General features: G+C 35.2%; 1 protein-coding gene across 2 annotated transcripts; it reads left to right on the top strand.

Annotated features, from left to right (window-relative positions):
* The first annotated feature begins 333 nt into the window (after nt 1–333).
* Nucleotides 334–2366, top strand: LOC120091358 (cinnamoyl-CoA reductase 1-like). 2 transcript variants are annotated; one of them, XM_090306615.1, is made up of 5 exons: nt 334–711; nt 833–1015; nt 1100–1452; nt 1566–1776; nt 2180–2366. In XM_090306615.1, exons 1-4 carry the CDS (start codon nt 424–426, stop codon nt 1729–1731), a joined length of 990 nt encoding a protein of 329 aa, XP_090162741.1. In that variant the 5' UTR covers nt 334–423; the 3' UTR covers nt 1732–1776; nt 2180–2366. The 2 variants fall into 2 exon arrangements, with proteins under 2 accessions (XP_090162741.1, XP_038905284.2); XM_039049356.2 differs by having other exon boundaries at nt 1566–2366.
* The last annotated feature ends 22394 nt before the right edge of the window (nt 2367–24760 follow it).

Genomic DNA, 24760 nt, shown 5'->3' with positions numbered 1-24760 from the left:
TTTTACCCCTTAAAATAATTACCCAAGAAGGTTAGAGTACCAAAATACCCCTTTGTCAACATTCAAAGACTAATATGGTATAATCTTTATATTGTAAACTTTGGGAGAAAGTGAGAGAGAACATTCGTTGAAGTATGAAGAGAGAGAGAAAATTAAGCATCTTCGACGAAGAACGGTGTAGGTTTTCAGAGGTCTCAATTTGACCAAAATATTCAATAGCAACTAAAACTAACCGTTTTTAATAGATATATCAACATGTGCTAATTCTTTAATGAATTTCTCTCCTTTAAGACCAATCCAACTTCCACTCATTTTTTATGCATCCATTCTCTAAACTTAAATCTCTTTTCTTTCAACTTTCTCTCATACTCTTTCATACCCCAAAACAAAACAAACCCTTTTTCTTTTTCCAGGTCCACCACTATGCCGATTGATACCTCTGCAGTTTCTGGCCAAACTGTGTGTGTCACAGGCGCCGGAGGCTACATTGCTTCATGGCTTGTAAAGCTTCTTCTTGAGAAGGGCTACACTGTTAGAGGAACTGTTAGAAACCCAGATGATCAAAAGAATGCTCATTTGAAGAACTTGGAAGGCGCTAAAGAAAGGTTGTCTTTGTATAGTGCCGATCTTCTAGATTTAGACAGCCTCAAAACAGCCATTATGGGTTGTCATGGTGTTTTCCACACTGCGACTCCGGTGACCGATGATCCTGTAAGAACTTCACTTCATGATTTCTCTCTTTTTCGAAGTTTAAGATTAAGCTGAAGAGTTACGGTAAATTGCTTTATTTTATATGATAAATAAAAATAGTATTCACGTGTATCAATTACAGGAAAAGGTAGAGCAAGCCATAATCGGAACAAAGAACGTCATGACCGCGGCCGCTGAAGCAAACGTTCGACGAGTGGTGTTCACGTCATCGATCGGCACCGTCTATATGAACCCTAACCGAAGCCCGGACACAGTGGTGGATGAGTCTTGTTGGAGTGACCTTGAGTTTTGCAAGAACACCAAGGTAACAACTTAGCTTTTGGCCCTTTAATCAACTTAGAAAAGTATATAAATATTTGAAGTGTGGAAAATTAAATTGTGTGGACAGAATTGGTATTGCTATGCAAAGACAAAGGCAGAACAAGCAGCATGGGAAGTGGCAAAAGAAAGGGGAGTGGATCTTGTAGTGGTAAACCCAATGTTGGTATTGGGGCCTCTATTGCAAGAAGGAGTGAATGCAAGTGTGGTTCATATAATGAAGTATTTGACTGGATCAGCAAAGACATATGTAAATGCAGTTCAAGGTTATGTTGATGTTAAGGATGTTGCAAAAGCTCATGTTTTGGTCTATGAAACTCCATCAGCATCAGGAAGATATATTTGTGTTGAGAGTATGCTTCATCGTGGAGATTTGGTTGATATTCTTGCCAACTTCTTCCCTCAATATCCTCTTCCTACCAAGTAAGTTTCATCTCAGCTCTCCCTACAGTTACTGAAAATTAAGAAAATTCAAGTACTGATCCAATTATATATGGATAACTAATGATGGGTTATATATGATGGAATTGCTATAGGTGTTCTGATGAGGTAAATCCCAAAAAGAAACCTTACAAATACACAGTGGAGAAGCTAAAGTCATTGGGAATGGAGTTCACACCAATTAAACAATGCATATATGAAACTGTAAAGAGCCTACAACAGAAGGGTCATCTTCCTCTTCCCTCCCAACTTCAACATTAATGATCATATTCCCATGGCTTCACATTGGCTTATAATCCAAAAGATGTAGGTTTTTTGTGTAAAATTCTATGGCTATTAAAAAAAATAATATTCCAAAATTTGATTGTAATTTGAAAATGTTATTGTATTCAAATTTCAAAGCACTGATTCTCGTTGATTTTTAATTTATAAAAACAAAGAGGGTGTCCAAATCAGGACAAAAAAAGGGTGAAAATATTAAGGAATTTCTCAACGTACAATCGTTGTGTCCAAAATCCTAAAATAGTAAAAGCTGATCCCCCTTCATCTATGCACTAAAAATAATTTTTTAATAATTTTTTATAAAAAAATGCCACATGGCAATTTTTAAATGCATGCAGCTAGTTTTTTCTTAATAGTAATATCTAGGTATTGAAAAGCAATATCGAATGAATAAACAATTTATACCTATGCGTATATTTTTGCCCAGTCAGTTAAGAATGGAAGACAAGCAAGCTTGCATCAGACGTGAGAGGAAGACCAAGAGACATTCAGCAAATAGCTTTTGTATTTTCTTATATCTTGCTGTACAGGGGAGCCCCCCTTTATACAAAAGGAATCCCTAGGATCGGGGTTTGAAGAATAAATGAATATGAGAAAATAATATAATTATAATACATGTGTTGCACTTTGATTGGTTCATTTGTAACCAATTATATTCCTTCTGTTATCTGGTTATTTTGTAATTGTGAGAGCTTTGCCTTGCTGACTGTGTTACTGAGTGGTTCTTCTCTTGGTGACTTGGCTGTCCATGTTGGCTTCCTTAAAATCTCCCCTCAAATGAGAGGGTAGTGCAACTACTCCAAATTTGGATCGAAGGGCGAAGAATAGAGAGTGTGTTAGTGTCTTGGTTAGGCAGTCAGCTACTTGGTCGGAAGATGGTACATTTCGAACATCAAGCTGGCCTCGTAGAACCTGATCATGAACAAAGTGAATGTCGATTTTGATGTGTTTGGTTCTGGCATAAAATACCGGATTCACGACTAGTGCACTCGCGCTGAGGTTGTCACACTATAGGACTGGGACCGACTACTGTTTTACACCGATATCACTCAATAGTTGTTGGATCCATATGATTTCCTTGGAGGCATGAGCTATAGCTTGGTATTTAGACTCCATGCTTGATCGAGCTACGATGGACTATTTTTTTTGAAGACTATGAAATGAGGTTTCCTCCAAGGAAGACATAGTATGCAACAATGGACTTCCGGTCGTCTGCATTGGCTACCTAATCTGCATCGGAGAAGATAGAAATGGACAAATTTGTTCCCTGTTGAAGGTAGATGCCAAAGTGTCTTGTGCCACTTATGAATCTGAGTACTCTCTTTATTGCCTGCCAGTGGATGTTCGTTGGTTGCTTTAAGTATTGACTTAGGTGATTAATTGAATAAGTAATGTCTGGTCTCATTGTAGTTAGGTATTGTAGGGCACCAATCGTGCTTCGATAGATATAGGGATCTTCAAGAGGCGTGTCGTCTATGATGGATAGCTATTTGTTGAGTACACTTGGAGAGAGTGCTGGTTTCAAGTCCCCAAGATCAAGTCTGTTAAGTAGGTCCTCATTATATTTTTTTGGGACTGAGTATGACCCCATTGGCCACGTTGTGAAGCTATACTCCAAGGAAGTAGCTGAGGTTGTCGAGATCTTTCAGGGCGAATTTGAGTTTAGGGCAGTGATGATTTTATTGATTAGTAGCTGATCAGTGCCTGTAACAATAACATCATCAACATAGACTGATAGTAGAACCAATGTAGATTCATTCCGATAATGTAAACAAAGATGTATCTGATTTGGCATTCTGAAATCCCCAGCTACACAATACTGTTTTCAGTGTGTTGTTCCAAGCTCTTGGTGCCTGTTTTAGACCATATATGGCCTTGTGTAAGCGGTATACATGATTTGGGAGTTGGGGATTGACAAAGCCTTGTGGTTGGCACATGTATACTTATTCATCTAGGACTCCATTGAGAAAAGCATTGTTGAAGTCTAGTTGTCTTAGTTGCCACCCTCTTGATACTGCTAGACTGATGATGATCTAAATGGTTGATGCCTTCACTACTGGACTGAATGTCTCAAAAAAGTCAATGCCTAGATTTTTATGAAATCCTTTAGCTACGAGTCATGCCTTGTAGTATAGAATGGAGCCATTTAGACATCTTTTAATTCTAAATATTCACTTATTTCCCATAACATTCATCGAAGGTGATGGAGGAACTAGTGTCCAGGTCTTGTTTTTCATCAGTGTTGTGAATTCTTCACTCATAGCTTTATTCCATTGAGTGGTCTTTAATGCATCAGTTACTCTTGTAGGTTCGCTCAGGGACCAGTCCTTTTTGGTGTGGGATGCCAAGATTTTGGGTTTAAATATTCCTACCTTTGCACGGGTGATCATTAAGTGAGTTGGTAGTGGTAGTAGAGGTCTTTGGATTGGGTTGGACGTATCTGTGATGGAAGGGAGGGGAGGTATACTCGGTTGTTGGTCAGATTGAGAGGGGGTTATTTTCGGAGACACGGTAGATGTGGATTGTGGACCCTAGACATGGTGTTCGGTAGGGTGGATATTTTCATGTGTCGGGTAGGATGGTGAGAGATTGGCAGAGTGGCCTGCGGGCAATGGTATGGCTGATATGGGCTGGCTGTTTGGGGTGTCGATAGTTGGTGGTTGAGTGGGGGGTGGGCTTGTTATCAGAGAGGGGGAGGGAGTGCGTATATGGAAGATAGAGTCACTGTGTGGGGTGATTGAGCTGATAGGAAGCCAGTGGATAGGGCATGCTGCTATTCTTGCTTGCCTATCCTGGCATCTAAGAAAGATAGTTGAAAGGGAAAGTCAGTTTCATCAAAAATTACATGTTGAGATATATAGACCCTACCATTGGAGCTGAGGCATTTATACCCTTTGTGATTCACACCAGGTCCTAGATAGGTGCATTTCTCTGTGCGATAGTTCAGCTTGTGTGAGTTGTATGGTCTCAAGTATGGAAAACAAGCACATCCAAAGATTCGAAGACTTTCAAACTTGAGTCTCTTGTTAAACATTACCTCCATAGGTGACTTCCCTTTTAGGATAGGGGTGGTAAGGCCGTTGATTAGAAGTGCCGAGTATAAGAATGCATCCCACTAGTGATGTAGAGGAAGATGTGCTTGGGCAAGTAAGGTTAGTCTGGTGTCCACGATATGTCTATGTTTTCGCTCAGCTCTTCCATTTTGTGCTGAGGTATATGGACAAGAATATCTAGAAGAGATGCCAAGTTGATGGCAAGCCTTATGTATTTTAACAAATTCTCCTCCATTATCCGACTATAGAGACTTGATTATGGTGTTGAATTGAGTGTGGATCATGGTGAGAAAGTGCTAAAAAGCTACGAGTGTGTCACTTTTTAGTCTTAGAGGGTAGATCCATGTATACCTACTGTGGTCATCTACAAATATAGCATAGTATTTGTATCCATCCATCGATAATAGAGGGGCTGGACCCCAAGATCAGTGTGTAGAGTTCAAATAATCTAGATGCCCTTGAGTTAAAGTTAGGGAATGCTAAGGAATGTGATTTTCCATAGCTACAAGATTCACAAAATTTAAGATCTTCATTAGACAATGTAGGAAGACTACAATTCTTGATGACAAACTCTAATGTTCATGGTGATGGATGACCAAGACATCTATGCCATGTATTCTTAGACACCCTATGTTTAGAGGATAAGGTAAGGGCAGATAGATTGTTATTTTTGTGCACTAACTGTAATGGGGCTATATTCTCTACGATCTTTATGCTAACCTCTACATCTTCTAACTGGTATATTCCGTCTTTAAGCATTCCCTTCAGTATGGTTTTTCCCGTACCCTTGTCCTTAACAAGACAATAGTTTGTGTGAAATTCAATGAACACATTATTGTCTTATGTTAACTTAGATATGCTAACCAGGTCTTTTGCAATAGCAGACATATACAATATGTCATTCAATTTCAGATGGCAGGTATCACTAGACAGGCAAGCATTCCCAACATGAGATATCTCTAAAGTATTACCATTAGCCACAGTGACTGATCTAGTACCTGCATATTTAGTCGGGTTGCCAAGGTTGTTGGTGTCAGAGGTGACATGGTTGGAGGCTCCACTGTCGGCATACCAGTTTGCATCAGTCATGGTTTTGTGACTTGTCAAAAAAGGATTACTACCATGGGCAGTGGCTAGAGCAATTGGGTGTGGGAGCACACTCTTGGTCCGATTGTTGGTGAAGGGTGTTCCCTTGTTTCGGGGATGATTTGGGACAAACTCTCGATTATATCTGTCGAAGCAGAAGTAAGCTATATGTCCAATCTTTCTATAGACTTGGTAGATCGGTTTGTTGTTCCTTCCCCTGCCACAGCCCCTACCATTCCTCCTCATTGTCCTCCGCCAGCTGATTGACTGTTGTTGTTGCTGGTAAACTTGTTGTTTTGATTGATGTTCCTTGTATTAGCCATGTTTACTAATGCATTGCCGACTTGGTTAAAACCTAATGTGGTCTTCTGATTTGTTTGATGTTCTAGCCTTTTTTTCATACAGGAGAAGCTTCAATTGCATATCTAACCATGATATTTCAGCTTTCCCTTGGATTGTGGTCACGATAGCGTTATCTTCTTCATTAAGCGCCAGCAGTACCTGCGAAATAAGAGCTCTTGGAGGTACTGAACTACCAACCTGCTCGAGATTATCAACATTTATTTTCATAGTTCGTAGGTATTCTTCCATTTTCAAGTTACCTCTCCTGGTTGTTTAAAACACACTCAGATAATCTTCTTCATCTCTAGACTGAACTCCAAATAATTGTTGAATGCTTGTCCACAAGTCCCTTGTACATTTGCATCCCATTACTTGAACGACTACCTTAGGCATCATCGAATTATATAGTCAGCTAAGGAGAAGTTGATCTATAGCCATCCACGCTTCATATTGAGGGTTTACCTTAGGTGTGATCAACGAGTTGGAAGCTCCACTGCCGGGATTCCCTTCTGAGTTGAATGGTCCAGCTCCAGCTCTTGTTGTTCCAGTCGGTCCATTTTCACCAACTGCTGATTGTAAAAACATAGGGGGATATATCTTTTGTCCGGTTAAATATCCTTCGAGTCTATAGCTTCGAAGGATTGGAAGCGCTAGATTTTTCCAGAGGAAAAAGTTGTTGCGGTCGAGTTTTATGGAGGTTATTTGATTGAGAAGTTGATTCAGGGGTGGGCTGTTGAAATTGGTCGTGCCGAAGTTCGGACCTTGGTTGCTTTGATTGATGTTGGTTATTATGACGCTCTGATACCAAGTTAAGAATGGAAGATGAGGAGACTTGCAGCAGATGTGAGAGGAAGACGAAGAAACACTCATCAAATAGCTTTTGTATTTCCTTTTATTTTGTTATACAGGGAAGCCACCCTTTATACAAAAGGAATCCCTAGAATCGGGATTTGAAGAATAAATGAATATGAGAAAATAGTATAATTATAATACAGGTGTTGCACTTTGATTGGTTCATTTGTAACTAATTATATTCCTTCTGTTATCTGGTTATTTTGTAATTGTGAGAGCTTTGCCTTGCTGATTGTGTTGCTGAGTGGTTTTCTCTTGGTGACTTGGCTATCCATGTTGGCTTCCTTAACACAATCAAATTCAGAGTGCTTGAGTTTTTTATTTCGACGAAAAATAAAAAGAATGAGAGAAAGGAATCTAAGTGATAAGTTACGTTCTTCCTCAACTAAACAATTAAGAATTTTGGAGGGCAAATTTCATTGCTTCATGCGTGGTGCTAGAAGACTAATGGTGGTTTAGAGATTGCTTTTGAATATATATGTAATGTATGTGTATACACACTAAAATATTAAATAAAATCTTTGTTTCCGATAAGCACTTTGTTATAATTATTAATTTAAGGGCTAGTTGTAGCAAACCATATTACAAAAATTGGGTTTGTAGCTTCAATTTTTAAGTTTGCATAAATGAAAAAAAGAAAAATTAATAAGTGCAACCCAAATACAAAATTGAAATGTCCAAAAATCCCCTGAATAATAAATTAAAATCCTCGCTATAAGTTTGCAACACGTACTAGCATACTTTTAAGCCGAGCAAAATGAAGTCAGCATCAATCTTTAATTAGAGAATGTAATTGGACACCCAGAATATGCCAAAATGGTCTGCAAATGAACCGTAAGGTTTATATACGACAAAGTATTAGCATTCCATAATACTCGTTCAAAGAATGAAATCTTTTTTTTTTTCATGTTGATTTAAGAAAAATAGGCTTTGTAAAAAAAATATTTTTATTTTGTAGATGTTTCATGTTTTAATTAATCACTATCAAAATAAATAATAACAATAATTATGAGTGGTTAAAAGTCATAGAAAATTTTATTTCAATTTATTATGACTTCCAAAATAAATTCATCAAATATTAGATAATTAACCTTTTGAAGCCCTAATTTTTGTTATAAGGAAGTTTTTATTTTTTAAAAAGAATTATCGTTTATTAATTTCAACATTTGCAAATAATCTTTTGCAAAAATATTTATAATTTTAAAAGCAGAGAAGTTTGGATGAAATATCGACTTTGGAGGTTTGGTTTGTTTATTTTGAAACGATTGTGGAATGAAAAATCTTTATTACTTTTTTGTTTTAAGGAAAAGAGAATTTATAAAATCAAAATTTTGTAGAGTTTGTTCATTTAAAAAGATGTCAATTGATTACTTTAGAAAAGTTTAAAATGATACAGTTACACATGATAGACTAATCCTTCCATACGTACACGTAGGTCTAACATTTACATCACTAAAATACATTCTATGCTGTATTAGGAAAACATAACCATATCATTTACACCTTAGGAACAAATTTCTCAAGGTGCATCGAGAAACATAACCACATTTACACCTTAGAAACACATTCTCAAGATGTATTGGGAACAAAACTATATCATTTACACCGCGGAAACACATTTACATGGTGTATCGAATAATCACATGGATAAAAGATCCATGGAATTGAAAATCACTTTAACTTAAATCTCATAACTTAATCATACCAGAAACATACTTCTCCTTTGAAGTAAAATAAGCTCAAACATTCAACCATATATTCAATAGCTGTTCACATTTCTTTTTCTTTTATAGTTTGTTATTGTAACTACTTGTATCATAAATTCTCCTCTCCTTCCCGTGGATGTAGGCATCATTTATCGAACCATGTATATCATCGTGTAGATCTCTTCCTTCTCTTTTCTTCTACAAGATTGCATGTTCTTCATCATCTTCATTCACACAACAATCACTCGAAACAATCAGAAAGAAAGAATAGGGTTAGAAAAGTTTCTGCAAAACGATAGAGAGAACGAGAGAGAGAAAGAAATTAATTGTTCTAAAAATTCCATCAAAATCAAAGATAGTCATTCACTTTCATCAGGCAAAAGATACTGGGATATTCCACGTGGTGCACATCAACTGGAAGATCGTGGACAAAGGAGGTCCAAGTTTTCTACCAAACCAACTTAATTGGGGCAAAATAGTTTGGGTTCACGATTTGGATTAGTAAACAGGGCCTACAATTCATCATTTGGGCTTTTATAAGTTCATAATCTCAAAGTGTGCCGGCCCAACAAAGTGGTATCAGAGCAAAAGACTTACAAGATTGTAGTTTTTGAAGATTCAAGATTCAAGTTTTTCACTCCAAGATGTTAGTAGCAAGATTCGAAGTAGAGAAGTTCGATGGAAAAGGAGATTTTGGCCTGTGGAAGGCCAAAATCAAGATAATTCTCGGCCAACAGAACTCACAGAGTCCTCCTTCGCTAATCAACTCTCCCTGCCACAGTGACAGCTCAAGAAAAAGAAGACTGGGAGCTAGCAGCTTATGGTACGTTGGTTCTAAACCTTAGTGATAGTGTTTTAAGACAAGTCTTAGATCAAGAAACTGCCTATAGGATATGGACTAAACTGGAAGAATTATATGCTACCAAAGATCTTCCTAGTAAAATGTACCTTAGGGAGAAATTCTTTACATTTAAAATGAATTCATCAAAATCTTTAACTGATAATTTAGATGAGTTCAAGAAAATTGTTGCTGAATTCAAAACCTTAGGAGAAAAACTTGGTGATGAGAATGAGGCCTACGTGCTTCTTAATTCTTTTCCTGAACCCTATAAGGAAATTAAAAATGCTCTAAAATATGGAAGGGATAGTATAAGTATAGATACTATAATATCAGCCCTAAGAACTAGAGAGCTAGAATTACAGATTGATAAAAAGGATCATCCTAGTAGTGAAGGGTTATTTGCTAAGGGAAACTTTAAACCAAATCACTCAAAGGACAAAAAGCCACAAAATTTAGAAGATAATAAGTCTAAACACAAATTAAAATGAAAGTATTACAAAAAGAAAGGACATTTCATCAAAGACTGTTTTATCCTGAAAAGGAAAAACCAAGAGAAAGAAAAAGACTCCAAAGGCAAACAGCCCGAAGCATCTGTTGTAGAAGGTAAATCCTCTAGGAAAACATGATTGGGTCCTAGATTCTGGATGCACCTACCACATGACCTCAGTGAGACCATGGTTCAACACCTTTAAAGAAATTGAAGAAGAAATGATTTATATGGGAAACAACCAAGGCTGTAGGATAAAAGGCATTGGCATAAGACTGTTAGAACTATTAAACTTCTTAGGAATGTGAGATATGTTCCACTTCTTAAGAAAAACCTAATCTCCTTAGGTATGCTTGATGCAAATGGGTGTGAGTACAGGGGTAAAGGAGGAACCTTTGAGGTGCTAAAAGATTCTAAGGTGATACTAGTTGGGGAAAAGATAAATGACTTATTTGTGGTCAAAGGAGTTGAAATGATGACAGGGGCATATGTTGCCACCACAAATGAGATCACGGATGTTGATGTTTGACACAAGAGTTGTCTCACATTAGTGCTAAAGGCCTAGAAGTCCTATCTAAACAAGGGATTTTACCTAAAGGTCTCTTAGAAAATCTAACCTTTTGTGAACACTATGTTTTAGGAAAAGTCATAAGGCAAAGTTTCACTAAAGCACAACACACCACAAAAGCTATCCTAGATTATATTCACTCTGACCTATGGGGTCCAGCTCTTACACCTAGCCTAAGTGGCTCAAAGTATTTACTTTCTTTTACTGATGACTTCTCTAGAAAAAGTTGGGTCTACTTCCTTAAAACTAAAGACAGAGTGTTTGATAGGTTTAAGGAGTGGAACTCATGATAGAGAAGCAAACCTCTAAAAAAATTAAATACCTAAGAAATGATAATGGACTGAAATTTTGTATTGAAGAGTTTAACAAGTTTTGTAAAGAAACAGGAATAACTAGGCATAAGACTGTTAGATTTACTCCTCAATAGAATGGAGTTGCTGAAAGACTAAATAAAACAATCATGGAAAGGGTTAGATGTCTTCTTTCAGATGCAATTCTTAGTGAAAAATATTAGGCTGAGGTAGCAAGCTACACTGTATACACCTTAAATAGGTGTCCTCATTCCTCCCTAAACTTTATAACTCCTGAAGAAAATAAACAAAACATCTACCTAACCTAGAAAATCTAAGGATATTTGGATGTGTTGGCTATATTCACCAAAATCAGGGGAAACTAAAGTCTACGACAATAAAATGTATGTTTGTAGGGTTCTTAAAAGGCGTTAAAGGCTTTAAGATGTGGAATCCTATTGAGAAAAGATTTGTCATAAGCAGGGATGTCACTTTTAGAGAAAAAGAGATGTTTATGCTAAAAGAAAAGATAACTTATGAAGTTTCTAAAAGCCCTAGTACTGCTAGGATTGAAGTGGAGACATCTAAAGATTCTTCCACTAGTCATAACCCTCCTAATGAAACTGAAGAAGAATAAGAGGAAAACTCAAATGAGCATGCTGAGAATACTGAAGTTGTACCTGATTTAAGTCAGTATTCATTGGATAAGGATAGACAAAGAAGAGTGATAGTTCCTCCAGTTAGATATACTGAAACTAATTACATGAACCTAGTCCTAAATGCCACAATAGCTCCTAATGACCAAGAACCAGCTACTTTTGAAAAGGCAGTAAACTATCCTAATGCTAGGTCTTAGATTCAAGCTATGTGTGAAGAAATGGAATCACTCACTCTCAATAATACTTGGACTCTAGCCCCTCTTCCTAAAGGATGCAAACCTATAGCTTCTAAGTGAATATATAAACTAAACGAGGGTTCTACCAAAGAAGAAAAGCTTAGGTACAAGGCAAGGCTAGTGGCTAAGGGGTTTACCTAAAGGGAATGCATAGACTACTCTGAAATTTTTTTCACCAGTAGTAAAATAAACCTCTGTTAGACTTCTTTTATCTCTAGTTGCTCAGTACAACCTTGAACTAGATCAACTAGATGTTAAAACAGCTTTTCTTCATGGAAATATAGAAGAGTTTATCTATATGGTTCAACCTAAAGGGTTTGAAGAAAGAAGGAAGGAAGACCTATACTGTCTTCTAAACAAATCTATATATGGTCTTAAACAATCCCCTAGATGCCGGTACAGAAGATTTAATGATTACATAGAGAGTATTGGATTTCAAAGAAGTTCTTATGACATTTGTTCTTATATTAATTCAACTACCTATAAGGACAAAGTCTATCTACTACTCTATGCTGATGATATGCTACTAGCAGGGAAATCTAAGGAGGATTTAAAACATGTCAAAGATCTCCTAAAGAGAGAGTTTGACATGAAGGATTTGAGTCAGTCTAAAAAGATCCTTGGGATTGAAATAAAAAAAGACAGGGCTTCCTCTATTTTAACCATTAGTCAATTAAGCTACTGTGAAAAAGTTATTAACAGATTTAATATATCTAATGCAAAACCTGTCACTATACCTATTGTTAGTCATTTTAAACATTCCTCAGAAAACTCACCAAAGGAAATAGACATAGAACATTTGACTCAAATGCAATTAATTTCATATAATCAAGCAGTAAGGAGTCTAATGTATCTAATGATATCTATTAGACCAGACCTATCATATAACACTAGTCTTGTCAGTAGATACATGTCTGACCCTAGAAAAAGGCACTGGAAAGTAACAAAATGGATTTTAAGATACTTAATTTGGTCTAAACAGTTAAAATTAACATATCAAAGTACAAAAGAAACAAATTTAGAGCTATATGGATATGTTGATTCAGATTTTGCAGGTGACCAAGACAAAAGAAGATCATTAACAGGTTATCTATTCTTATATGGTCCAAATTTATTATGTTGGAAAGCAAATTTGCAGTCAATTACAGCATTATCAACCATAAAAGCAGATTACATGCCTTTATCAGAAGCAATAAAAAAAGCATTGTGGTTAAAGGGGTTGATGAAGGATTTTGGTATTAATCAAACAGTAGTAAAGATCTACTGTGATAACCAAAGTGTCATTCATCTTTCCAAAAACCCTCAATATCATTCAAGGACCAAACACATAGATATTAAATATCACTTTGTAAGAGACAGAATAGAAAAAGGAGAAGTGGAAGTGCTAAAAGTTCATATCAGCGAGAATGTTGTTGATATGCTTACCAAACCTGTGTCGAAGCTCAAGTTAGCAAATTGTCTTGGTCAAATCAGCTTCTAGCTTCCTGAAAAAGGGTGAAGACATGTCAAATCTGGAAGGAGAAGAGCTTGCATGTTGAGCTTAAGGTGGAGATTTGAAGTAAAATAAGCTCAAACATTCAACTATATATTCAACCGTTGTTCACATTTCTTTTACTTTTACAGTTTGTTATTGTAACTACTTATATCAGAAAAAAATGTATAAATAATCATCATTTACAAATTCGTAGTAACAACATACAAAGCTTCAAGAAAGCTTGAAATCTGTAAAAAGAAAAGGTGTGACTTAGCTCTTGAATAAATTCTCCTCTCCTTCTCGTAGATGTAGGCATCATTTGTCGAACCACGTATATCATCATGTAGATCTCTTCCTTCTCTTTTCTTCTATAAGATTGCATTTCTTCATCGTTTTCATTTACATAGCAATCACTCGAAACAATCAGAAAGAAAGAATAGGGTTAGAAAAGTTTCTGCAAAGCAATAGAGAGAATGAGAGAGAGAAAGAAATGAATTGTTCTAAAAATCCCATCAGAATCAAAGATAGTCGTTCACTTCCATCAGGCAAAAGATAGTGGGATATTCCACGTGACGCACATCAGCTGGAAGATCGTGGACAAAGGAGGTCCAAGTTTTCTACCAAACCAATTTAATTGGGGCAAAATAACTTGGGTTTACAATTTGGATCAGTAAACAGGGCCTACAATTCATAATTTGGGCTTTCACAAGTTCATAATCTCAAAGTGTGCAGGCCCACATCCTTACTTTGAAACCATTTTAAGTAAAACAAGCTTTGACGTTTCTTAAACATAACTTCAACTAAAAACCTAACATTACTGGAAATTCGTAGCTTTTGATGGAAATCACGTAGAATTTATTCTAAATCATATATAACCATAAATTTCATAATATCTCATATAATTAAGGAAAATTCTTATAAACAAAAAAATCCAAAAAATATTTACGCAAAAAGTTTTAAAAGTGCTTTGTACTTTTGAAATTTTTTCTATAAAGTATACATATTTTTTTATATTCAAAAAGGCCCCACAACTAATAGTAAAATATTTTGTAAAATAAACCATTCACCATATTCTTGTCGTTCACCACAAGAACTATAGATTACTCTAATTTAATACTATTGTCGTTTACAGTATATTACTCCAATTTCTATTTAATAAAAAAAAAACTAGAAATTAAATTAGTACAAACTAGATAGGAAATTTTATCTATGTTTAATTCCTTCTCACACATATTCCATATTATTATTGTAGCTAGTTGGCTTGTAAATTTTCTTTTATTTAAATGTTGGTCCTTTTCTTATGACTTCTGTTTTCGTTAACTGGTGTGCTTTTGGAATGTTCCTTGTTTTGCCTTTTTGGTTTTAGCATTGGTTCCCTTGTCCATCACTTACCTTATTGGGTTTTGTTATAAAAGGAAGTGATCAAAGATTGTCTTTGTAATGACCCGACTCCCTATGACTCGAGCTAGGCAGTTGTTATACACATGCCTGCATAGAATTTAAAATGATACATTTTTATAGCGAAATAAATGCTAAATAAATAAAGTCAAATAAAATATTTTCATTAAAACTAAATAAAAGTCAAATAACAGGGTATCCATAAATTATAATTAGAAATTTAATGAGTCTAGAAAACTGTAAAAGTTTGGAAACGAATACTAATCAGTAAGTTTCAAACATGAAGACTAAAAGTGGAAAAATATGAAAGAAATCTAAACATCATGAGCAGAAGCATAAAACTGGTCCCAGTGGCTCGATCACGAATTCCGCTTGTCACTCGCCAGTGCGTCCCTACTCTTACCTAAAACATAAACATGAAAAAGGGTGAGTATAAAAATACTCAGTAAGTAACCCCACTACTGGGGTCAGGCTAGGCATCTATTCCCTCTAAATGCCTGCCTGCCTACCTCTAGTGGAACATATAAACTGCTCTAGTCCTCATGGGACACATACATATATGAAAAAAAAAACTTATTTCTGTCATACTATAGTTATGTATGCCCACTACCTCTAGTAAGTCTCGTAGGACCCACAACCTCTGGTGAATCCTGAAAGAAACACAATCTCTTACGTACGCATGGTTATGCATACACCTCTTTCGTATACACATAACCCACTTAATGTATACCTCTTTCGTACACATGGTTACGTATATACCTCTTTCATATACACATAACCCACTGGATGTATACCTCTTTTGTACACCTGGTTAAGTATACACCTCTTTCGTATACACATAACCCACTGAATGTGTACCTCTTTCGTACACCTGATTAAGTATACACCTAACCTACTAAGTATGTACCTCTTTCGACCTGGTTATGTATATATTTCTTTCGTATACACATAACTCACTGAGTATGTACCTCTTTCGTACACCTGGTTATATATACACCTCTTTCGTATACACATAACCCACTGAGTATGTACCTCTTTCGTACATCCCAGATCCTATCTATAAATGTAGGGATGCATATCTCTTTCGTACACATGGTTAGGCATACACCTCTTTCGTATACACATAACCCACTGAGCGTACACCCCTTACGTACACTCCAGTACCCTCTAGGTATGTATCACTTTCATATACACCAGCCCTGGTACATCTCTTTCATGTACTAACGCCCCTTAGACGTGCATCACTTTCATGCAGTCACATAGTCTAGAAAGGAAAAGAGATTGCATCTAACTTCATATTACATATAACATTCACATAATCATGAATCCTCTAAAATCTCCTGATCAAGGCCATGTTAATTAACCTCAACATACGTAATTAGGAAATAATTGTAATAGAAAAAAAAATGTCCTCAAATAATAAAATTACTGAAATTGCATTATTGCTACAAAAAAAAAAATGTGGGATGCTACAGTCATGCTATGTCTTTGGTGTGTATTTTTGTGCCACTTTGTAGTAAGTGATTCTATGCCAAGAAGAAAGTGATATGTTGCCGTTCCTTGCTATTTTGGTAATTTTGGAGATGGAGTATTGAGTTTAGGGAAAGCCTAAGCAAACAAGATCTAACAAACTGGAAGCTTTAAATCCAAGGGGAGCTTAAGTAGTGTAAAGATTTTGAGATAAGTAGTATCAAGTTTAGGGGAAGCCTAAACAGAATACTTGTCTTCTGATTATTGTAACACATGATAGTACATCGATCAAATAAGTAGTTTACTTGTAAACCTTGTTGTCATGTGCATGAGACAATCCGGAGCGGCCGATGTCCTAAAAAGGGTTAATTTTAAAAGAAAATAACAAAGGAGCCACCACCAATCCTTTTTACGGTGTGATTGCATACCGAATTGAAATAAAATAAACAATTTTAGATGAAATTCAATAAAAATGGTATGCAATAACTAGAGTTGAGTTCAGAGTCGTTTGTGTATGGGGAATGTGTTGAATTGAAATCTTTCTTTAAATAAATTCATTTTTTAAAAATAAAACTAAAACAACGAATAATGTCTTATTTTACACCTCATTGCTCCAATATTTAAAGTAATGATCCCATAAAATAAGTTGAAAGAATTTCCATCAATTTGACTACATTATAATTGAAGAAAAAATTTTCACCTCAAGAAAGTAAGAAATTATTACATTTTTCTCCATATCCGTCATAGGATAGTCTTCAAATAAAGGAATTTTTTTAAAACATTAATTAAATTCATCTTTTCTTTGGGTTCAAATCTTGGACTTCCAAAGATGTGATCCCTCACCTCAAAAATTCTAAGAAACCGTACTCCCAAATTTCCTAGATTCCAACATAGGAATTTTCTTAAGGAAAACAGTTCTGAAAACAAATTATTAGCAAACACTAATTAGGGCATCTTTTGAAATTATAGATTAATTTTTTAATATTTGAAAATAAAAAAGGTGTAATTCTAAAGAAAATTTTTAAGTGATTCAGAAAGAGTTTTATGAAAGATTTTAAAACTTAGAGAAATTAAAATTAGAAAGATTTTAAAACTTTGAGAAATTTTAATTAGAAATCAAGTAAGACTTAATATGAACATTATACAAGCAAAATATAATTAAAGAAGCATCATAATAAATTAAGCAAAAATGAAGAAAAGCATATTAGGGTTTTAGTAAAAACATATTGGAAATCGATTTCAGACTCCCAAAGAATCGACTCATCACCTCAAGAATTATAAAAAATCGGACTCCCAAATATTTTTAGAATCCGTCGTCATAAATTTTAGAACAACATCCTTGAAACAAATATTTAAGAAAAGAGATTAAAACTCATTTAATAAAACTCGAAAGAAGTTAGTTTCAAAATTTTGAAAATAAACTTAAAAGTGTTGAAAATGCGGGAGAAATTTTATTAAAAAAATATGTAAAGCTGCATTGGCTACATATACAATTTAGCAATGCATTTAAAGCAATAACTGAACAATGATAGTTACAAAAATATTAAAAATTTAATAAAGCATATTGGAGATTGATCTCGGACTCCCAAAGAATCAGCTTTCTCACCTCAATATTTTAGAAAATCTGACTCCCAAATATTTCTAGAATCCATTGTCAGATATTTAAAAAAAAATTATTAAAAATATTAACAAATTTAAACAATTAATAGCAAGAATATATTAAATTGACCAAAAAAAAAGGAAGAAAAATATTATATTTAAATATGCATATAAAAAATAAACAATGTTAAAGAAACAAAAATCAATGCTATATTGAAACAGAAATAAATTAAATGCTAATTATAAACATAAAATAAAGATAAATATATAAATATTAAATTTTAAGGATAAACTAACATAGGAAAGAAATTACAAAAAAAATATAATATTAACCAAATTGAATCCTTTTTAACTAAGTTATCTTTTTTTCCATCTATTTTGTTTTACTCTCTTCTTTTCTCCCACTCTAAATACTCTCATTTTTTGTTCATCTTTCTTTTATTTTGCTACTAAAAAGAAACTCACAAAAAAAAGAAAAGAGAAGTAAAAATCAATGAGTAAAAAAAATATAAACAACAAGATGTGAAGCAATATGAACAAGATGTGAAGCAATATGTATAAATAAATAAAAGAGAAACTCACAAGGCAATAAAGAAATAATTTTAATAGAAAAAAAAATGAAGAAATAAGAACAAGAACAATAAACCCTTTAGTTTCTTTTTTATTTTTAGGGGAGCTTGAAGAAAAAAAAGTTGAAATCTAAAACACTAAATTGTTGTTTGAAGTATGGGTCGTTGGGACCAAAGCCCTACCAATACATCATCAACTAAGTTAGAGTTTTTCTTGTGTGTTGGATTCTTGACATTATAGATTTTTTTTTTCTTTTTTGTGTGTGGAACTCTCCCTTGATGTATGGAAGAACAGAGGCTCGTAGGGTTTCTAAAGAAGAGGAGATTTTGGGTATAGTTGCTTGCCTTCTTCTTGGAAGAGAAAATGAGGATTTTGGGGTTGTTGTAGACGGAGACTTTCTAAAGTTTCTAGAGAAGAATGAGGGTTTTTTTTAATATAAAAAAGGGGTTTCTAAGAAATGGTGGCTAGCATTTTTTAGGAGAAATTTAGGTATTTAAACCCAAAAACCTTACTCCAAGTGTTATTTTCTTTTTATTTATTTTCATTTAAAATTTAAAATTTTACCAAACTTGTTCTATCCTTAAAAAGGAATGATAACTTTTGGACAACTAAACCCAAATTCAAAATTTCTCCACATTTGCTTTTTTTTTTTTTTTCTTTTACCCTATCTAAATTGGTTTTTTGAATCAATCTAAAATAAAAAGTTAAAAAGAGATAAAAAAAAATAAAAAAAAATAAAGGGTAATTGCAACTGGTAGCATTTTTAGGAATAATAACCAAGTATATAACATCATTTAAAAAAAATTACAAATATAGACAAGTCTATCAGTGATAAACTTCAATCGTTGATAGACTCCCAAGTCTATCAGTGATAGACTTCTATCGTTGATTGACTCTTATCAATGATATGGTTTATCTCTGATAAACTCCTACCAATAATATAGTCTTTCACTGATAGAGTATTTAAATTTGGCCATATTTGCAAATTTTTTTACATTATGTTATATCTGCTAATACTTTGGGTCTAATGTCTATATTTGCAGCTGTCCCTAAAAAAATTAGCATAAAAAAGGTAAAAATTTTCTTTTCCTTGGTGTCGTTGGGCCATCCTAGACTTGAACCAGAGACATCAAATTAAAATTAAAAAAAATAAGAGAAATTAAATTAATAATTAAATTTATTTTAAATAAGGCCAAACAAAAATAGGTGGCTACAATATTCCTTACTTCGTACATCCTTGTAGAACTAGAAGGTGGACGAAGGTGTAGCTAATATTTTGTCGGAATAAGATACTTCAAACGTATTAACGATATCAAGGGTCGAGGATAAACAAGCACTAAATGACAATAAAAAAGAGCTAGAGGCTAAGTATAAACAAGCGTCATCACAGTAAAAAGGTTTCAAGGGCCCGGGATAAACAGGCACCACCGCATCAAAAGGTGTCAAGGACCAGAGATAAACAAGTGTCATTGTAGCAATAAGGTGTCAAGGGCCAGGTACAAACAAGCGCCTCATGATAAAGTAAAAAAGAGCTAGAGGCCAGGGATAAACAAGTGTCATCACAGCAAAGAGGTGTTAAAGGCTAGGGATAAACAAGTATCATCGTAGCAAAGAGGTATCAAGGGCCAGAAATAAACAAATTCCACATGACAAAATAAAAACGCTAGAGACCACGGATAAACAATGACTTTTTTATCAATGCTATGCAAGAAGAACTTGAACAATTTGCTAGAAACCAAGTATGGACAATAGTTCCACAACTTGGAAACGTTAATGTAATAGGCACAAAATGGGTGTTCAAGAGTAAATTCGATGAACATGGATAACTAGAAATAAATCCAGGTTGGTTGCCCAAGGTTATGCTCAAATCGAAGGAGTTGATTTTGATGAGACATTTTCACTTGTGGCACGTCTATAAGCTATTCGTCTGCTATTAGGAATTTCATGTCTCATAAAATTCAAACTGTTCCAAATGGATGTTAAAAGCACATTATCGAATAGTTATCTGAATGAAGAAGTCTTTGTAGAACAACACAAAGGGTTTGTTGATCCAGCATGTCCTCAACATGTATACAGGCTTCATAGGCTCTCTATCGTCTTAAACAAGCCCCATGAGCCTGGTATGACAGATTGATAGATTTCTTGACCAAGAATGGTTATACTAGAAGAGAGATAGACAAGACTCTTTTTTATAAAAAAGGGTTACTAAAAAATTCATTATTGCTCAAATTTATGTGGATGACATCATCTTTGGAGGAATGCCTCTAATAACTTATAGAAATACAAGTTATTGTTCTTTAAAAGTTAGAATAATTCGGATTAAAAGTGATGTAAATGTGTTCATAATAATGGAAAATGCATAGAATTCTATATATGTGATAAAACTCATACAAAAGTATCTTTTAAGTAACAAACTGCATCACTAACGCATTTACTAAGTGTTGTAGATAAACCCAATGCAAGGAGCATGCGTCCAGCTGATCCGACACTTGATAGATACATCTGGCTCGTGCAATCAACGTCAAATCAAAACTTGCAAGCATGGGCATCTGACTAGTGGCGTCTGACCAAGGCAGAATGGAAAGTGGCTGTCTTAGGATATGGAATTTAATGCAATCACATCACCAAGCTGCTGTTCTGATGGCCTATATAAAGAGATGTTGTCTGCAGTTAAGGTGAGCAAGATTAGTTAGAGAGTTAGATATTTTTTTATCCTTCATCTCTGCGAACTGCAAGAAAAAAATAGGAGGGATAATTACCATTTTCTACCATTGGTAACAAGGTGCTGCCAGAGAAAAGCTCGAGAGAGACATCTCCTTCACCCCTTCTACCTAGTTGTCAATAGCAAGCACAAAAACAACCCAAACAGGACAAAAGATTGAACCCTATGGCTTAACTTCTTTCTTTTACAACATTTTCATTCACTATTCTACTTGATTGAACTAAGATTATATGTATCAAGACATATTTCTTTAATTCAATCTCCATTTCAACCATTTTCCATATCTCCATCTGTTAATTTACTAAGTTGTTTGTGTATGTGAATCTCTTGGCCTGATAATTGCATAAAGTTTGTTGCTTGAATCCTTCTGATAAGTTGATTAAAGTGAAAAAGCATTTAGTTACTTAATAGAGTAGTTATTTGTAGAATGCATCAAGTTAGGGCATGAGTAATTTTAGAGAAAACATCATTCATGTCGTTTACCTGTTCATTTTAACTAACGCATGCAATCTAGAGATAGGATAAGTGTGACATCCACATAGAGAAATGTTGAGCATAAATTAAAGAATAGACTCCAAATGCATCACATGCATACACTTAGATTTTAGCAGACATCTTCACCATCTCCATTTCATTGTTATTGTGCCTATATAGACTTGTTTTCACTAGGAAATCAACACTTATCATCTAACGCTTGATCCAATCATCCGTGTACCTTCTTCTCATTTATCTGAACTCTTATTTTCTCTTGCATGTGTGCTAGTAGTTTACTGTACATAGCCAATGCATATCAACCAATTAGTAACCCTTCACAATAGATCCAAAGACCAAGCCTGTGTTAGTTTACTCTAGATTCCCCGCATTGACCCTGGGCTTACCAGGACATTAAGATGGATTTATACTTGTGTGTAGCTTCAGAGAACTTGTATGAAACTAGCAAGGTGTGCATGAACGTAAATCTATCTTCTATCCGACGCATAATATCATCTTCATACTCATCATCATTCATCTTCAAAATCTTGAACACGGTTGAAACACAACAAGTTTTTGGCGCTGTTGTCGGGGAGTTTAGCAACGTAGATAACTGAATTTGGACATTGTATCTTCTTGCAAAACTTTCAATCGAAAGTGTATTACAAGTTAAGCCTGGGCTTGTAAATGTTTTATGAGCAGAGCAAGAACTCCAAAACTCAGATACGATGCAGAGATTGAGAAGAGCTTTCGACGAAGAAACAGATCAAATAGACAGAAAAAATTCATACAACAACAAATGGAAAACAACCAAGATAACCAAAATTTGGCTCAACAGTTAGCCAATGTTGCAGCAAATCCAATCCTCAAGGCAAACAACAGCATGCGTCTGATGCATAAATATGCATCGCCCGTGTTATATGATTTTTTGCTCGGGTTCATTTATCTAACATATGATGAGACCCAATTTGAAATGAAATCTATCATGCTATAAATATTATAGACCGCAGAACAGTTTTGTGGTGCTCGCGACGAAGACCCTCACGCTCACATGAAACACTTCCTAGAGACCTGTAATTCGTTCATGATTCTTAGAATCATGCCAAAAGCAATCAGATTATCCTTGTTCCCATTTTCACTCTGAGACGACACCAAGCAATGGGAAAACTCCTTGAAGTCAGGAAAAATAACAATGTGGGACAAGCTAGTAGAGTAGTTCATGCAAAAATACTTCCCTCTCATAGTCAACGCACAGAGGCGTTGGGAGATTATGAATTTTGAGCAAGGTGAATCTGAGACACTCAGTGACATATGGGAAAAATTCAAAAGGTTGGGAAAAAATTGTCCTAACCACTAACTGTCTAGATGGAGACCTTCTATGGAAGATTAAATAAACCATCCCAGATGGAGACCTTCTATGAAAGATTAAATAAACCATCCCAGATGGCAACAGACGTAGTCGCCACAAGCGACCTTATGGCCAAATCTAATAATGAAGTCAAGGAGATTTTTGATAGAATGTCCAAATACAATATGGAGTGGGTTGATGATGCTTATAATTCCATAATAGAAAATACAAGGCAAAAACGAGGTATGATCAATACTAACGTAGTAGCTAATCTTTCAGTACAAGTGACTGGAATGACGAACTTGTTGAAGAACTTCACAATGAACAATGTAGCCCAGATGCAGAGTGTGCAATAGATCGACGCATTCGGACAAGCTATCTTAAGTTGTATGGGTTACAGAGAGCCACATACTTATAATTATTACCCCAATTAACAATCAATCTATTTCATGAAGAACAACCCATTTTCTAATCCATACAACCCTGGATCAAAAAACCATTCAAAATTTTCTTGGGGTGGTCATCAATAAAATCAAGCCCAGTCTAGAATGCACCAGTAACACAGGCAAGGATCGACGCCTAGATTCTAGCCCATACAACAGTTGCCACAACATTAATCTTTCAACAGAGGAGGCAATGCATTGAGTTCGTCATCTCCACTTGAGAACCTATTGAAAGAGTACATAGCCCAGAATGATGCATTGTTAAAATGTCAAGCATCATCAATCAGAAATCTGGAGATGCAGGTTGGACAAATTGCGAATGAGCTGAAGAGTCAATTGCATGGCTCAGTGCCCAACAATACTGAAGCACCTAGACATTGCACAGTGGTAGATCACTAGTAGAAGAGAGGAGAAAAGATGCGAGAAAAGATAATCATCATTTTCAATGTCTGCAAACACACCTTAAGTAACTACGGCACTTGAAAGAGATGAATCAGAAAGAGCACCTGGCTCCACTTGTCATTCTCAACCAAGCACGTCCAACGCAAGGGTACCTTATGTACATCTGAATGCACCTTTCCCCTAATGCCTACAGGAGAAGAATGATAAAAATTAGTTTAAATGCTTCCTTGATGTCCTTAAACAGTTACATATGAATATTCTACTCATTGAAGTGTTAGAACAAATGTCGAGTTACGTGAAATTTTTAAACGACAGTTTATATCGAAGAAAAGGAAGATTAGAAAGTTTGAATCCGTGGCATTGGCTCAGGAGTGCAAATGCACTAATCAATGGAAAAAAATTTTAGAAGCAAAGAGACTCAAGCAACTTTACAGTCAAATGTTCGATCAGAGGGATAGATATGGGCCATGCATTGTGTGACTTGAGAGCTAGTATCAACATAATGCCCCTCCCAATTTTAAAAAAGCTCGAGATTGGTGAAGCAATGCCCACCATGGTAACGTTACAACATGTTAATAAATCCATCACATACCCTGAAGGGAAGATCGTGGATGTATTAGTAAAAGTTGACAAGTTTTTCTAGGTGGTCTTTATTATTCTGGACTATGAAGCTAACAGAGACATTCCAATCATTCTTGGACGCCCATTTTTACCTACCTAAAAAGTATTGATTAATGTACCTAAAAGGGAACTGACCATGCGTGTGGATGATTAGGAGGTAAAATTCAATGTGTTAAACACATTAAAGTTCCCCAATGGCGCAGAATCTTGTCAATTCATTGAATCAACTCAACTACTTAAGGAAGAAGAGAACCAGGAAGTGGATCAAGGATGTGAGATCATACGTTGAGTGAAGGCACAAGGAAATTTGAGCCGTTACATCTAGATGAGTGACAGAAAAAGTCAACACTCCCATTTCTAGAGAAGCCAC

The sequence above is a fragment of the Benincasa hispida genome, chromosome 11 (genome assembly GCF_027475165.1).
Source record: "Benincasa hispida cultivar pf3 chromosome 11, pf3_genome.v1.1, whole genome shotgun sequence".
NCBI classification, from domain to species: Eukaryota; Viridiplantae; Streptophyta; class Magnoliopsida; order Cucurbitales; family Cucurbitaceae; genus Benincasa; species Benincasa hispida.
The sequence above is the reverse complement of the archived record's forward strand: the minus strand, read 5'-3'. Positions and strand labels throughout refer to the sequence as shown.